The sequence below is a fragment of the Acanthisitta chloris genome, unplaced genomic scaffold (assembly GCF_000695815.1).
Source record: "Acanthisitta chloris isolate BGI_N310 unplaced genomic scaffold, ASM69581v1 scaffold22723, whole genome shotgun sequence".
NCBI classification, from domain to species: Eukaryota; Metazoa; Chordata; class Aves; order Passeriformes; family Acanthisittidae; genus Acanthisitta; species Acanthisitta chloris.
Genome location: NW_008664606.1, coordinates 43,522 through 60,167, shown reverse-complemented (window position 1 = coordinate 60,167; position 16,646 = coordinate 43,522). Strand labels below are relative to the sequence as shown.

At 36.4% G+C, this 16,646-nt stretch overlaps 1 protein-coding gene across 2 annotated transcripts in view; it reads right to left on the bottom strand.

Moving 5' to 3' along the window:
• The window catches only part of RPS6KA3 (ribosomal protein S6 kinase, 90kDa, polypeptide 3), a 58,777-nt gene that overhangs the window by 10,497 nt on the left and 31,634 nt on the right, over positions 1-16,646 (bottom strand). For both annotated transcript variants that reach the window (XM_009071439.1, XM_009071438.1), the window contains exons 7-15: positions 14,455-14,492; positions 13,944-14,086; positions 11,264-11,334; positions 6,329-6,417; positions 5,988-6,052; positions 5,787-5,889; positions 5,273-5,397; positions 3,176-3,301; positions 1,358-1,447 (exon numbers count right to left, since the gene is read on the bottom strand). In XM_009071439.1, the coding sequence (XP_009069687.1) occupies positions 1,358-1,447; positions 3,176-3,301; positions 5,273-5,397; positions 5,787-5,889; positions 5,988-6,052; positions 6,329-6,417; positions 11,264-11,334; positions 13,944-14,086; positions 14,455-14,492 (850 nt within the window). The remainder of the gene's footprint in view (positions 1-1,357; positions 1,448-3,175; positions 3,302-5,272; positions 5,398-5,786; positions 5,890-5,987; positions 6,053-6,328; positions 6,418-11,263; positions 11,335-13,943; positions 14,087-14,454; positions 14,493-16,646) is intronic.

The following is a 16,646-nucleotide window of genomic DNA, read 5'->3' as shown; positions in this document are numbered from 1 at the left end:
CCTGCTGGAAGATGACTGATGGTGATAAAAAATTAATTACCAAGTAAAATAATTCAGCATATATGGCAACTGTTCAAGGCTGCCTGGATTTCTCTGGCTGCAATGTGAAATATTCATAATGCTAAAGTTCAGGTAAGTGCTCACATTCTTATGTTTGTCCTCCTGCTTAAATAACATAACCTCTTATGAATTAAAGGAGCACATGAGCCTAGCATATAGCACTAAAAGCAACATGAATGCTGAGGTAGGTTCTGTGTTAGAGAGTTGCTTTCAGGTAGCTTTATTCTCCAAACATGGGAAACAGAACAGCAAGTGGGACAGTAATTATGGTATTTAGCTTGCAATAAGGTAATGTAATGCTGGGCTCCCCTGTATATCTGCCTTATTTTGTACAGCCAAGAAAGGGCCAAACTACATGATATTGATAAAGTGAAGACAGATTATAGTAGAAGAAACTCAGGCAGAGTTCTTTAGTACTCATCTCCACAGTACTTAGGAGCTATTGTTTTAATAAGGTTAAAATGTCTGACCATCTCCCTTCAGCTGAGCTCAGCTTCCTGGAAATGGTTTGCTGCTTTGCTTGAGGTTTGGTTTGGGGGACCAGAATATCTTTCTGCAGTCTAAGAAAGTCATTAACTATAGGCCTTTTTAATTTTTAATCCTCCATAATGAATAATCAAGTAGAGGAAGACAATTTTCTTTTCCTGTTAGATCATCAAAATGTACTGTTCACTATGAAAAGCCTCTACCTCCCAACTTATGTTATTCTTTGCTTTTTATGGTCAAAGCATTTCTATGGTCAGAGCAAATAAAACAAGAACAAATAGCTAGATAATGTTCCATACAAAGACCAGATATAGACAGCAGGTAAAGAAGAGTCACAACCAAAGATAGGAAAAGGTTTTGTCTATTACTGAGGAACATTCATTACTATCAATGAAAACTACTTTGCGCATAGTGCTAATAATGAGTCCTTAGTTATAGAAAGTACATTAAAATCACTTTTGATTAATGTAAACAAAAGCCAATTTGAAGATAACTAAGCAATCAAAAAACTTGCTTGTTGCCTTAAAAATACAGCCAACATTAAATGAAATATTCTTGTGCTAGGACTTATGAATTATTTTGACTCCTTAGGACTAAGTGGTACCAAAATATCATCATCTTTAAGTGAAAACAATGAGACATCTCAGTAAAAAGTTGGATACTGTTGAATAAATTGCATTGGGACTTTGTTTTATTTCTAAATACTGAAAAACATGAACAGAAATCTAAAACATGTAATTTGCCACCTCTCAAATTAAAAAGTGACACACAATTACAATACACTGAAGGAAGTCTTTAAAACATCACTTACATCTTTTAGGGTAATAATATTTGGATGCTGTCCATAGCGCAGTAGGATTTCAATCTCCTCTGTTGGATCTCTTTTACTCTTGTCAATAATCTGTAAGAGGAAATAGATACATAGGTATAATTCTTTTTGTGAGTATTTTATACTGTAATGCTTTGGTGTGCTTAGTAGCATAAACAGATAAACATTATTGTTGCAAGGGCATGGACTATAACCAAAACCAAGTTTGTTAAATTGGAACAACAAGGCAAAGCATAAAATGGAAAAATGTCTGTTGAAAACAGTTTTGGAGGCTAAGTGATCTGATCCCTCTGGCTGTGATAAATACTGCAAGGCTGTTTAGCAGATAAGACTTCAGTCACTCATCATTTAATAAAATAGGAACTTCCTAAATTGACATGAGATACTGGTGTGATGATGCTAATGAACTGATTATCACACTGCTAATCTCAAACAAATATTTGGTGCAGCCAAAGATAAAGCATGAGTGTAAGAGAATTTAAAAAAACAGAAAAAGGAAGCATTTATCAGAGTTAATTCTAACAAGCATTCATTATCAAAGTCCATTTGAATCTCTGGAGACTTGCTATCAGGCTCTGAAGTTCTCCCTGTGCAAACAAGCAAAATATTATTTTGCCCTACTTAGAAAGTATTCTTATTCATCTCTTTTTTCTCTCCTGAACTGTAGAATTTCTTATATTGTCTTCTCCATCTGTCTTACCGCTTCATCCTTAAGCCCTTACTGCTACCAACACCATCCTAACACATTGGACACTGATCATCTTATTCTTTTTCCATTATTCCTTGAGGAAAAAACTGTCATAACAGAAACAATAGCAGAGTGATCTTCACAACAAATGTTACTGCTGAGAGAATTAACAGCTACACCAGTACTTTCTTCCAGTTTCAAGAAATTACTCCAAACTCCAAGCACAGAAGTCAAATCTGTTCCTGGCCAGAACCAGAATAAAGATAAGTATTTAAGTACCAAATTGAAATTGGAAGGTTTCCAGCAGGCAATCTACATAGGAAGATACAGCAAAACATACTTAATTCATCTTTGCATTTTACATAAGTAGGAAACTGTTCAACAATTCAAAAAAAGAGAACTGCCTCACAGGACAGAATTTAAATGCTTTTTTTTTCACTTATAAATTCTGCTAATCTGTACTCCTGCTTTCGTAGCAGCCATTCAGTTGCACAGTGCTGTACAGAAAGACAAAACACCTTATCATTGCAGTTCTGGAAAATCTACTGATTTTGGCTAAGAACTTAATGCCTTCAAAGAAGTGTTAGAAAGCCCAATAGAGTGACATAAAAGCAATACTAAAAACCTTGCTGAAAACTAGGAAGCAAAGACAGAGTTGAAGTTTATTCTAGAAAGTATACCAGACTCATGACTGTTAGGAGCTACTAGCCATCTGAGAATTTAGGAATTTACTTTGGAAGCAAAAAAACCCTATACATATCTATGTTGAAGTAAAAAGAATCAATCACATTTTAAAAATATGATCAAAAGTCATGTAAGCTTTTCATAGTACATTTCCTGCTAGAAGAAGTCTTGCAACTCCCATCAGTTTTGCCATAATTATAAAGATGATTTGAAGACTGAAGACTGCCTTTCACCACCCAAACCCCATAGAAATTCTACATAAATATCTGCCAGTATATATTCTATTTGGTTGACTAGTATAGTTCCAGCTGCATACAAAATATTTTTATATTAAAAAAAATATCTTAATCTGCTATGTTCTTTATGGCAAATAAATTAGATGCCCAATGCTAAGATCTGAAAAGTATAGCGTATAACAAAGTAATTACCTTCACAGCATATTCCATGTTTGAAGCTTTATGAATACATCTCTTGCAGATAGAGTACGACCCAACTCCAATATCTTCCTTTACTTCATATCCATCAGTAAACTGAATGCTGTTCCTGTGCAACTGCTACCAAAATAACATTATCAATTGATGAATATTCTTAATATCTAACTGATCTTTTTCATTAAAATAAGGTTTTTTCATTCCTTGATTTGCTTCCAAATTTAAACTGACGACTGTACTAGGTCAAAGTGGTCTAACAGCCACTACCTTCTGTTTTAAATTTGTATGAGATCAATTATATATCAGCCACACTGCAAATAATGCACACTGTATTTTAGAATTATTAAAGACAGACTCTCCAAACCAAAGAAAAACAGAAGACTTACAGATAAAACAGTGATACAGCAATGGTAAAGAATTATCACTGTTTCTATTATATGAATGGACAGAGGAGTGCCAGGTGGAAAATTCAAACATCCTGAATAGAATCAGATTAACTGGAATTGCATGGAATAGCAGTCAAAAATCCTTTCACAAAAATAAAAAGCTGAAAGAAGCACAAGTGTTCACTGTTGTACGGGAAGGAAATGGTGTTCTAGTGTAAGGAGTCTGTGCAAAGGATGCAAAGCATTTGCAGGAAACCATCTGGGTATCCTGCAGCACAGAAAAGAGGAAATCAGACTGAGGAAGCGGTTGAGGGGCACAGAGGGAAGGCAGCAGAGAAACAGACCTTTACAAGAGAAGGAAACCATATATAAAGAGAAATCATTTCATCCCCAAAACTACAGGGGAAAGAAGCACTACAGAAAAGCTTGTGGAAACTGTTAGCAAGGTATCAGGACCAGAAGTAATTATGATGCACATATCAAACCCGACAGCTTCTTGAGAACAAAAAAAAGGAGCTAAACTTATATTTAAAAAAATTTATTACACATGAAACAGTGATGTCTAGAAATAAGCATGTTGTGACAATTCTAGGTGTAGTGAGAGTATTAAGAAAGACAAGAGCTATTCACGTTCTTAATAAATTGTGGATTTTTTACATTTTCTTAGAATTTTGCAAAACATCCTTGCAGTGAAAAATACAAACAAACCCAACCATACAGCACACCTTTCTGTTCCTACCTATACATTTAGAAGTTTTCAACACAATTGTGATCACCAGTTCGTTTCCGTAACTCAGTAATTAGAATTATTAAAAGCAGAATGAGAATACAGAAGTACAATTTCTGCAGATGCCTTCCAGTTTTCTTTCCTGTACATGAATCTGCTTTTTTCTCAGTGGTTGTAAACTCTCCAGTGCTGAAGGATGCTTTTGGAATGAGCTCAGCCTCATAGGGAGGCAAGGCAAGCCCCTCCCCATTCTAGCATGAGGCCCACCTTCCTTGTCTCACTGGAGTCAGCACCTTACCAAAGGTCTGTTGCCCAAAAATAAGCAGTTTTGGCAGTAACAGAATATATAAGAATAGCAACTGCCTTAGGCTATTAAAAGTGATAGTCTCACAATTATTAATACATGAGACTGTAGTGGAGTCTAATACTTCTAATACAAGTTTCTAATACTTCTAATACAAGTATGATGCACTGAAATCAGACACAAAACAGTACAGTTTAGCAAATGAAGAGGTTTGGGAGGGACAGGGTATGCTGTGGGTCATGGATTCCAGGATGCACAGCAGTCCGAAACATCCATATACATCCAGAATTGCACTCCAGTGCCTCCTATTACTGCATTGGAGGAATCAACTGATATCTTCATGCATGGGGAAAAATAATAAAAATAAATCAAGACATCTGCTATTCTCCTCCACCTTATAATTATGGCTTGATATTAGCATTAATATAATACAGGAGGTAGAATGTTTCCATTTAAGGGTTGAAGCCTATTCACACCTGTAGCAGCTCAGTGAAAAAACAAGTCCTGCACCTTCAGAGATTTTGTTTAGATAAAATAATCTGTTCTTTACTTTTCTTGTATAAAAGCTGCTAATGACTCGCTCAAGGTACTTCATTCTGTGAGGAAGGAAACAATCCCTCCAACAAGAGGCAGCAATACTGCTTTATTGATTTATTTTTTAAAGCACATGTACTCACCTGGACAATTGAATGCACTCCAACTGTCTGCATTGCTTGGCTTTCATCATCTGATGCAATAGCTACAAAACTAAATCCCCGAAAAAGCTGATGTGCATTAGCACTGGGTGGGATACCTGGTGAATCTGAAAAACACATCGTGCACTTACAAGCAGAGTTTTTAAAATGTAGATATGAAATTATGTCTAATCTGAGGAGCAAACTATAGCTTTATTCTACGAAGTACAAAGACTGGAATTTGCAGACAGTGTTTGAGGATGAAAATACAAATAATTCATGAATTGCTTTGTATGTATCATCTAGAAACACTGATAATCACATAGTTTGATAATTAAAAAAACAAGTACTCAGCAAAAATATTTACATATAGCAGCAGATCTATGTTATATTTTTGGAGGACAAGAACTGAAATTTTGGTTACACCCTAAATTAGTAAAGAATGATTTCTATCATTCTATCATATCTAGTATTCTATTTTTTGAACATGCAAATTGTTTCATTCTTATCTGTTTACCTTTTGGAGTTTTTGCTGTAAACTCAGGGTCGAAATAAAATGTATCTTCAGGTCTGCCAGTTGCAGGTTTAAAAGGGGGATGAATTTCTCTCCTGTACAATTTCTGAAGAGAAGGAACACATAGCAAATGGAAAAGTTATATGACACCACCAAAGACTTAACCAAGAAATTTACTGAATTAATTTTGAATTAGACACTCACGTTCCAATCTATTTTGGAAAAGAATGCATGCCTCTTAATTTCTTCAACTCCATCTGGACCTGCTCCTTTTATAAGGAAGAAAAATGACTGTGAATTATTTTCTTCTTGGTCAAAGGAATGGCTAACAAGATTATATTTTTTATTTCTTCTACATTGATTTTAGATGTATGACTAGCAGAAATGATAATACTTTGCTGATCACTAGAAGAGCAAACAGGCAAACTACATTCTCACTTCAAAGCCTGTTTTCAACAAGAAACAAAACTTATTTTGCCAGTTTAATGAGCACTGATGTTATGAATATTATGATCAAATTTAATATATTCTGCTGAACAGTTTACCTAATCTGTTTGCTGGGTTTCTTTTGAAGAGCATTCTGAGGAGACTCTGTGCTTCAGGACTCAAGAACTGGGGCATTCCAAGTTTGGCCCTATAGAATAAAAATAATTACTAGTATACAAATATATTTAGGTAAGAATTAACTCTGCATTCCCCCTGTCTTTTGTCATTCAACAGATCCTTAACAAACAAAGTAGCATCACTGAGAATTTGCCTTCAGACATCAGACACAGAACTAAAGTGCTGTCAGTCATGTAAACATGTCTGGTTTGGCTTTTTGTTTGTTTTTTTTGAGTAATGTAATATTTTCTGTAATGACTCAGGTAGTTGAAGTAGCAGAAGAGGGAGCAAAATGTATAGAGAAGAACAGCTACAGGATAGCAGTTTACAAACTTGTAAATTTTTGCAATATGCTTTGACTCAATTTTAAAAGCCCAATTACTATCAAAAGACCCCAAACAAATCATTCTGACAGCTATATAAAAGACAGTTTAGGAAGAAAACTACCACCGTATGACATACACCAAGAATAACAACAGGAAACCTAAGCTAGCAAATAGTAACTAAATTAAGGTAGGACAGATCTTGCAATATTAGTAGGTAAAAAAGAGAGAAAAAGATCACTCCTTTCTTTTTGCTTCCCTCCTCAATCTATTTCAAATATTACTTTTCCAACTTGCTAGTCTTGAATTTTTACATGTAAGTTTTTGTAGTTCTGTCATTTAATTGTTTTGTAATCCTTGCTATACTTTCCCCCTCTCCATTCAATATTGAGCCTCCATCCTCTCACTGTTACCAGGGCTCACTTTTTCTGATAACGATGATAATGGTAAGGATGGATGAAATTCCCCCCTTTCCATCACTAATTCAACCTGTAGCTTTCATTTTTCTGTAACAGTCCATGACACAGGCTTTCTGTGCTTTTCAACCAGATCTGATTTGCTTGTATTCCAGGTATTTGTAGATTTCCACCTTTGTGCCACTACAGCAAGTGCATATGTGTTGCCACTCACTCAATATTCACTACTTTAAAACTAGAATTTACTAAATTTTCCATTTCTCTTGGCATTAAGGAAGCTGAGGACAGGGAGGAAGAAATATCTGAAAACCTTTGCCTTCTTTGAGCCCTTCAATAAAATACCACAGGCAGATCAATGCCACCAACGGAGTGGAGGAATGACCAGTGGGGTATCCAATGCTTCCTGCCTGCCATGCAGCAACAGAAGCTGAATTCTTACTCATGCACTTAATATTGTGATTTCACTGCATGTTCATTTGATGATGATCTGCTCATACTCAAGTATCACAGAGCTACACTGAAAGCAGGAAGCAGAGAACACATTGTCCACAGGAGCTCAATGGTATAATTTACAATGTTACTGAAGGACTGAAAACAGACAAATAAATATGACAGGACTGTGCTGGAGTAGGTAGGAATCTTTGTCCTGTTATAATCCAAAACAGTTCCAACACCAGGATGCAGTCCTGGAGGTTCAGCATGAGAGGTCAACTGCTTACAAACATCTAAAACCAGGCCAAAAACATAACTGCAGTTAATCTTATGGAGAAGTGACTCAATAGACAGAAACAGAATATGCAGAAAAAATTCTACAGTACTGGTATGTACTGCAGTCCACGGCAGGGTGAACTAGAGGCCCTTGTGAAACCACAGAGATTAAGACTCTCATTACTCCTCCATAATGAAGAAGCACCTTTCACAAAATCCTTTATTGGACAAGTGACAGAGTAGAAGAAAAGGCAAATCACCAGGTTCTCATAGTTCCTATGTTACACAACTACATGAGTGACAGCAATTTTTTTCTGACATTCCTGATGGACAAAGACAAAATTTTATTATTTATACTTTTTTTACCTCTTCGGTAAAGGAGAAAAGATGTTTAAAAAAATTAACTTTATTGCTGCAACCTATGATTTCTTCAAACTGCAGATTTTCTCAGTTTTAGGTAAAACACACAAGAATAAACAAAAACTTGTTAATGTTGCGCAAAATACCTCAGAAAAACATTTGTTGTAGGAAGAATGCATTTTCTGTGGATTTTTAGAAACAGAAGGTAAGAAAAGCAATATATCTTAAATGATACACTATGGAAATATAAGTTCATACGTATTAGCTGTCCATTTTAAAGTTTTACAAAAAAATTAAGGAAAAACATACTACATACAATGCAGAAAATAAAAACAAAATATATGGGCAGAAAAAAAAGTGTGAAATTATCAGAAAACAATTTAAAATATCTTCTGTTTTTCAGCTGTTCACACTACCAACAGCAAAACAGTTCTATGTATGTAACATTCATATGCATACAAAACATTAAAAGAGGGTAAAATTTCTTTACATCTTGGCACGCTTTCTGTGCAGGTATTTGAAACTAATAATTACAAAGACTAGAAGGTGAAAAAAGAAATAAGTTGGAAAAGGAATTGAGAGATACATGCGCAGACAAAATCTGAAAGTAATTGCAAAATCCCCAAATCCTATAATTGTTCAGGCTGGAAAAGACCTTTAAGATCACCAAGTCCAACCATGAACCCAGCACTGTCAAGTCCACCACAAAACCATGTCCATATGTTCCACATTTATATGTCTTTTTTAAAAGCCTCGAGGGAAGTTAACTCCACCACTTCCCTGGGCAGCTTGTTTCAGTGCTTGACAGCCCTTTTCCTTAAGAAATTTTCCTAATATTCCATCTAAACTTCCCATGGCAAAACTCAAGGCCATCTCCTCTCGTCCTGTTGTTTCTTACTTGGGAGAAGAGACCTTGCTACAACCTCCTTTCAGGTAGCTGTAGAGGGGTAAGGCCTGCTGGTCTGCAGGCTAAACACCCCCAGCTCCCTCAGTCACTCTTTGGAATATTTGTGTCCCAGACCCTTCACCAGCTCCGTTGTCCTTCTCTGGACACAGTCCTGCACCTCAACGTCCTTGTAGTGACAAGCCCAAAACTGAACACAGGATTCAGGGTGTGGTTGCACCAGTGCCAAGTACAGAGGGAGCATCACTACCCTAGTCCTGTTGGTCACGCTGCTTCTGACACGAGCCAGGATGCCCTTGGCCTTCATGGCCACATGTGCACACTGCTGGCTCATGTTCAGCCACTGCTGACCAACACTCCCAGGTCCTTTTCTGCTGGGCAGATTTCCAGACACACTTCCCTCAGGCTGGAGCTTTGCATGGGGTTGTTATGGCCAAGTGCAGGACTTGGCACTTGGCCACATTGAACCTCATACAATTGGCCTTGGCCCATCTATCTAACCTGTCCAGATCCCTCTGTAGAGTCTTTCTACCCTCCAGAAGATCCACGTTCCCTCTCACCCAACTTGGGGTCTCTGCAAACTGACTAAGGGTGTCTTTGATCTCCCTGTCCAGATTGTTGATAAAGATACTAAATAGAACTGGCCCCCATACTGAGCTCTGGGGAAAATAACTTGTGATCAGCCACCAACTGGATTTCAGTCCATTCACCACCCCCCTTCCCAGAGCCATGGATGATTGAATGTCAATAAGCTGGGGAGATGCAAGGAGGATATTCTACATGGCAGCTGAATACAGAAGATATTTATAGCAACAGTGAAAAGACTGTTGAGGAACAGAGTGGAGTCACATGCAGGCAAAGGGAAGAAGAGAAAGATGTGACTCATGAGACACTGATAGGAAAAAAAAAAAAGGCATGGCTCCTGAAATAAGTGAAAGTGCAGCAGAACTGTCTCAGACTAGCTTCTTGTAAATATGAGGTGGTCAGAAGGAGTTTACACTTGCCATGAATAGATAGAACCTTTTAGTTCTTTGAATAATCACAACATGAAGATCTGAACTGGCATGGTGCTGAGGTAGCAGAATAAACTAGTGTCACTAAATACATTTGCAAATAAGATGAGGAACAAAAACAAGGGCAAAGAATAACATTATGAAAGCAAAAGCGAAGAAAAGAACGAGTATTTTGTAACAGTTTTCAAATTCTAATTACTTAGGAAAAAAACAAGAAAGAATTTCATATATTTACTTTTCAAAACAGGCCATTGGTGCAAAAGAAATGTTAGCTCTGATATATGAGTAGACAAGTGGTAACGGGACTAAGAACAATGATAAACAACGAAGCAGAAAACAAATGAGAAACCTGAAATAGTCTTAGGAGCTTCCATGACAAAAAATGGTATTAGTTAAAATTGATGGAAGCAGAGAAGTGAAACTATGGTATGAGGAAACAGAGTTTGCACAGCGTCTGGCTACGGTCCCAAAAGTGGGGCAGTTATGTCATAGGTTGTACTAGTTTAAAGAATATGTAGGGAATCAGCAAGGAAAAAAAAAAGCAGACCCTCATTAGCAAAACCAAGAACATTAACTGCATGAAGGGAAGCAATTTCCACAATATAGCTAATGCAAAATCTATACTGAAAATAGCAAAGGGGGAAATTGGAGCTTGGGCAAGTCATAGGAGAATACAGAAGGAAGGATGCACTTTAGCAAATAGGGGAGGTATTGGGGAATCAAGTTGTTGGCAGCATCATTAATATAAAGAAGTAGGGTGAGGAGCTGGTAATATAAAGAAGGATAAGGAGAGAAAATGCTTTCTAAAAAAAAAACCCCAAAACCTAAACCAAACCAAACCAAAAATAAAAATCACAGGTTATCAAAAAGGATAAGAAAGTTAAAAAATATGGAAATAAGATGGGAAAGATCATATGGTTGGAGAAGTTACTATTACAGATTAAAGAGCTGCTATGAAATTCTTTGTACCTGGTATGGGAGAGGAATAGAAAAGCAAATTAGATAGGTGGTAAAGGGAATTAATAATATGGAATAGGGAGTGAGGATTTACCAGTACCTTTGAAAATGAGGGAAGAGTAGAAATTAGATATTGCAGCCCGGAGGGCATCCCTGTAGAATACCTGATGAGATATATAAATAAGAGTGTACTCACTTGAGAATCATAGTCATGGTTTCTTTTCTGTCTTTCCCTTGGAAAGGTAGAGTACCAGTGAGCATTTCAAACTGTATAGAGTAAAACTTTCATCAATTACATTACCTGGACAAAAACTAATTTTTGACAAAACTACTTAGCATCTTAACCTTCCAAAATTCATGCATGTTAACAATCAAGTCTGTGCAAAACAACTTCATTGTACAGTTTAAATTATTATGAACATTGAGCAGCCTTTGCCATTTTCAAAGCTGCAAAATATTTTCCTACACTGATACCTCACTTTACATGCTTTTTATTTGAACAATTTAGACTGTAATGTTCCATGTTTCATTTCTACCTAAAATGTTTATTCTTGGAAGACTTGACCTATATCACTGTATTTTAGTTTTCAATAAAGTAAGGGGTAGGGAAAAAGATTCCCCTTTCAAAAGTTAGTGATGACTTCTCCTCATGCAGGGATTTTTAAAAAGGTCAAAATTTTAAATTGGCATGTACATAGCCTTCATTGGAAAGGGGAAAAAGGTTAGTTGATTGACAAAGACATGCATGATGAAAAGTGGTTACTGTATGCATACAGTGGAGATAAAGCCTGAAGGAACACGTAGGAGCTACACAGTATGTCATGCACATTCTACAGTGCCTGGTAGTAAGCAACAGACACTGTCAAAATACTGATTTGTTCTGAAAGTGACTGAGTAAAAATAGATCCATATAAAGGCACTCCCGTTGGACTGCAGTATACTGTAGGGATACAGAGCTAAGTGAGGCAGTGAAAGCAGCCTGGCAGCAGACATGGCAGCCAACACTCTTAGGCAGAAATCCTGATTTTCTGGTTTAAGAACTGCAAAATAATTTAGTTCGTGGCAGACTTAAAGACATCAAAATTAAACTAATTATAAAGCAACTCTCTGAATAGCTTATGAAAACTTAAGTCATCCTGAACACAAGGTATCCTCTATTCCCCTTCTCTTCTGGTACGACCCAGGCATTCATCCTTCTAAACATGAAAAATGCACATGGATAACTTGAATGAATAATGAAAATTTCAAGTGCTTCATGTTTTGCTTACACTTGCTTGAAACACAAAGTTTCTTTAGCAAGCTCCTAATTTGTCACAAGCATACACATTAGTATTAACAGCTCAGCACATGTATTCTTTGTCCCCCGCAATGCTTTACTCCAGCATTAATAGGCCAATAGTACTTTAAGAACAAGCCAACATTGGCCTTCCCTAGTCATCTTTGTTTATTTCAATAAATATTTCAACGCTGCTAAAAACTTTAAATGTATGTTTTTAGATGCATGGCATCCCCTAAAACTGTCCCTGCTTTAAAGGACAAATTGGAATATACTTCTCAACAATGGCTTAAATGTACTTTGTGTCTAGCAGAATGAGAAAAGAGGCCAAATGAGCTGGTGAGCTATCTTTCTAGTCTCCATTTCTATGCCACTACTTCTGTTCAATCTAGATACTGTGTATTTACAGCACACCAACACCACCTGATTTTTTGATCAACACAGATTGTAATTCAGAATGATTTAAAAGTGGATACATAGAGATTGGATATGAAAATGACCAACTAGAAATGCAAGCAACAAAAATATGTCTTAAGAGAAAACCTCACTGTATTCCATGCACCACATCTAACGTCTTTCAGTCATTTTCAATTTTACTGTATGCACTTGATAAACACAAAATTATGTTTTCCAGCTTTATAAAGTAAATCTGAAGTTTAACTGTGTTATCAACAACAAATGTTCTGCAACTACACTATAACTGTCTTTTAATTGGCTGTGTTGCTACTGATAAAATGTGCAGTTGTGAGGGGTCTGTGTGTGCTTGCTTGGAGAGTTTAGTTATCAGGTGCTACTTTTACATAGTCAGTTTTCAGATCACAACAGCATTCTAAATGATTAAAAAGTGATAGGATGACCTATTTTCAGACACAAGAGTCCTTCTTGAACTACAAAGCACACATTAATTGTACTGTTACAGTCATATGTAGCAGGAGCAATAAGAAACAAACATTTTCTTTAATACAATTATTTAATCTCTGTCAAAAATACACAAATTAAAATATTAGGCCATTCAGGATTCCTTAAATACCAGACAATCTATTATCCTTTCCCAAATTCATACTCCATATACATATTATTTCCTCTGACCCTGCAACTTCATAGTAATTAACCCTTGCAGAAATGCCATAGGGAACTATACCCCATTATAAGCTCAGTGTCATTTAGATTATTTGATGTGTGAGAGCAACAGCTGTCATTATTCCACTAACTTCTAATTATGCTGTAGACCAATTAGAAAGTTATCGCTCTTCTTTTTCCTCTTGAAAATAAATTCAAACTTAAAATCTGGATCTAAATTTCTTCCCTGCTTTCATTTTTTGTGTACACTTCAGTATTTTTATTCTCCATAACATTCTATCTACCACAGATATGAAGTATTTGAACTCAATGCTAATAAAAATCTGGCATATTGTTGGTGTCAATATAATACCTAGTCCATACTCCTGATAGAAACTCTGGTGTTATTAATTTCATATAATTTAGACTTTCTTGGCAGTTAGAATCCATGTCAAGCTCACCTTCGAGGTTAAGTGTTTGATTTGTTTCACCACACCTGGCAAAGTAGTTTTGCTATTATTGACATGTGCCAGAAACCTACCATTAAAACACCAAAAGACCACCAGTCTGCACTCTGGGTATGGCCTCGCCTATTGACCACTTCTGGTGCCATATATTCCACTGTTCCACAGAAAGAGTAGGCTTTTTTTTCATGATCAATTGACTCCTTACTTAAGCCAAAATCTGAAAGAAAATAGTTCCAAATGTAAATTTTTAAAAATCACCCATGGTTGATACTTTTACTGCAGTGTGAAATATGATGCTTATATCATTTGTACATACAATCAAATACTCATATGGGAATTACAGAATTCTCCTCCCCTCCCTGCACTGTGACAAGTCTGTAACATCAAATATACTTGTAAAGCAGATATCTTACTGAAATGTGCATATATTTCATTTATTTCAAGCCAATTACACTACTTGCTCCACAGGAAAATTACCTATCAGTTAAAATTACTTATTTTCCCATATTGCCTTACCAAACAAAAAGGAAAATGCAAAGATTATGAACAGAAAATACTCAGTTACTGCAATTTCCCTTTATTCACCTGTTAATTTGATATGTCCTTCCTCATCAAGCAGGATGCTAAAAAGCAATAAAAAGAATATTAAAAAACTAATTAAGGTATCTTTTAATGGTTGTTTCAGACAACATACTGACAACATTTAGGAATAAACAGAACAATATACATAAAGGCAAGAATAATTGAACATGCAGGAAAATGAATTATTAGCAGGTACTTTGCAATGACATTTTCTTTTCTTCAATTCTTTATTTTAAAGTATTATGAAACATAATTAGCTCATCAGAGTTTTATTTAACTATTTGGTTAAATTCAACACATTAAGTAGCAGCATTTTATCTGAACATTCAGTTTTGGCCATTTGCAGCACGTGCAGCATCACCACAACTGTTTAAAACAGAAGTGCAGTTCTGTTTCTCTTAAACTGAGCAAGACATGTCAATACAAGGTATGTTGGCCCATGTATACAAACGGGTGTTAATTTGTAATTACCATTTCAAAGGGTGTTGACCACTTCAAATAACATCAGGCAATAAATATTCTCATGTTGTACCAAAGGACAGGACCCACAGGCCCTACACTTGGAGCTTCTACCTTGCACTTCTGATTTCATTTCAGTCACAGAAAGGCAACACTTCTCTGAGACACCAAGTATCCTTAACCTCCACAGAATGGAACTGCATTTCAAAGCATGCAAAGTGTTCAAGAACTGGATTTTGTAACACCACCTACACAGTGAACTTAGTTCCTCCAGCTTCTCCTGTGAGGAGCTGCATTTCATCTTGGGGATGAGACGTGGCCCAGGCACACCCTATCTGTCCATTTCCCCATCCATTTCCTTTTCCTCTTTGCAGTTTCCACGGTGGGAAACTGCCCCACAGTATAGACACAGCCTATGAGAATTACTACTCTCTTATCCATAACTTGCAAGAAATTTCAACATTTGGACTTACTTTTTTTTTAAAAAATATTAAATGCACCCAAGGCTTAAAACCGTATCTTTTCAATAGGTATAGACAGATAGTATTTAAAAAAACCCAAACGAAACCATCCCAAAATCCACCCTATATATAAGGCAGTAGCTACTTAGTCTTCTGACAATTACTATTTCATCCTTTTCCTCTTGGAAGTCAATGCTAGCAGAATAACTGAAGTTCTCTTGCTCTGCTTTCTAAAGATCTTTTTCCACATAGCAAGCTAATTTTTCCTCACTTCTGAACTGCTTAACAGAGTAATCTCAAAGTTTAAACCTAATTCTTTCCTTGTTCATTTGCAAGTGCAATCCTATGCCAAAAACTCTCCAATTCCTGATTTGAGTATGAATCTTTCCCTTCTTGTCAGTCAGTGCTAAACATTTTTCTATTTTCTCCTTTACATCTTCCAGAACTAAAAATCCCACAAGAATTATGGGAGGAAGGACATAAACAGGAGACGAAAATCAGTCATTTGAATGAAGCATGGATGACTAATATATGAAGACACAACACTGTATTGGAATTGTAGCTTCAAACTTATTTTAAGTTTTCAGTGTAATTATGTGATTGTCAATACACTAAATAAAGCCTGTGACTTAGTATTTTCCTATTTTACTTTCAAATTTCAACTTCATTCTGCTCTTACTGCAGTGCATGTTAAAATTCAGCATTGGATAAAAACGGTTTGCTGTCAGGCTTTCAAATGGAAAGACACAACATTCAAGTGCAACTTCCTCTTTCTTAGTCACTATGTTTCTCTCCACATCCAACAAAGGATGGAGATTCTCCTTGGCATTTTTTGCTGCTGATGTATTTGTAGAAACTTTTTTTGATGTTGTACAGCAGTAGCCACATAAAGTTCTGTTTGCGTTTTGGCCCTTCTGATTTTCTCCCTGCATAACCTTATGACATCCTTGTAGTCTTCCTGAGCTGCACTTTTTCCAGAGGTGACAAACTTTTTCTCCCTGGGTTCCAGCCAAAGTTCTCTGGTCAGCCAGACTATTGGTCTTACCCACCAGCTTGTTTTTGCAGCATGGGAGTGGCCTCCTCCTGTGACTTTAAGATTTCCTTCTTAAAGCATGGCCAACCTTCTGGGCTCCTTTACCCTTCAGAACTGCCTCCCCAAGAGACTCTGTCAATCAAATCTCCTAAACAGGCCAAAGTCTGCCCACTAGAAGTCCAAGAAGGCAGTTCTGCTGACCCTCCTCCTTCTCTGAGAATTGAAAACTTATCATTTCGTGA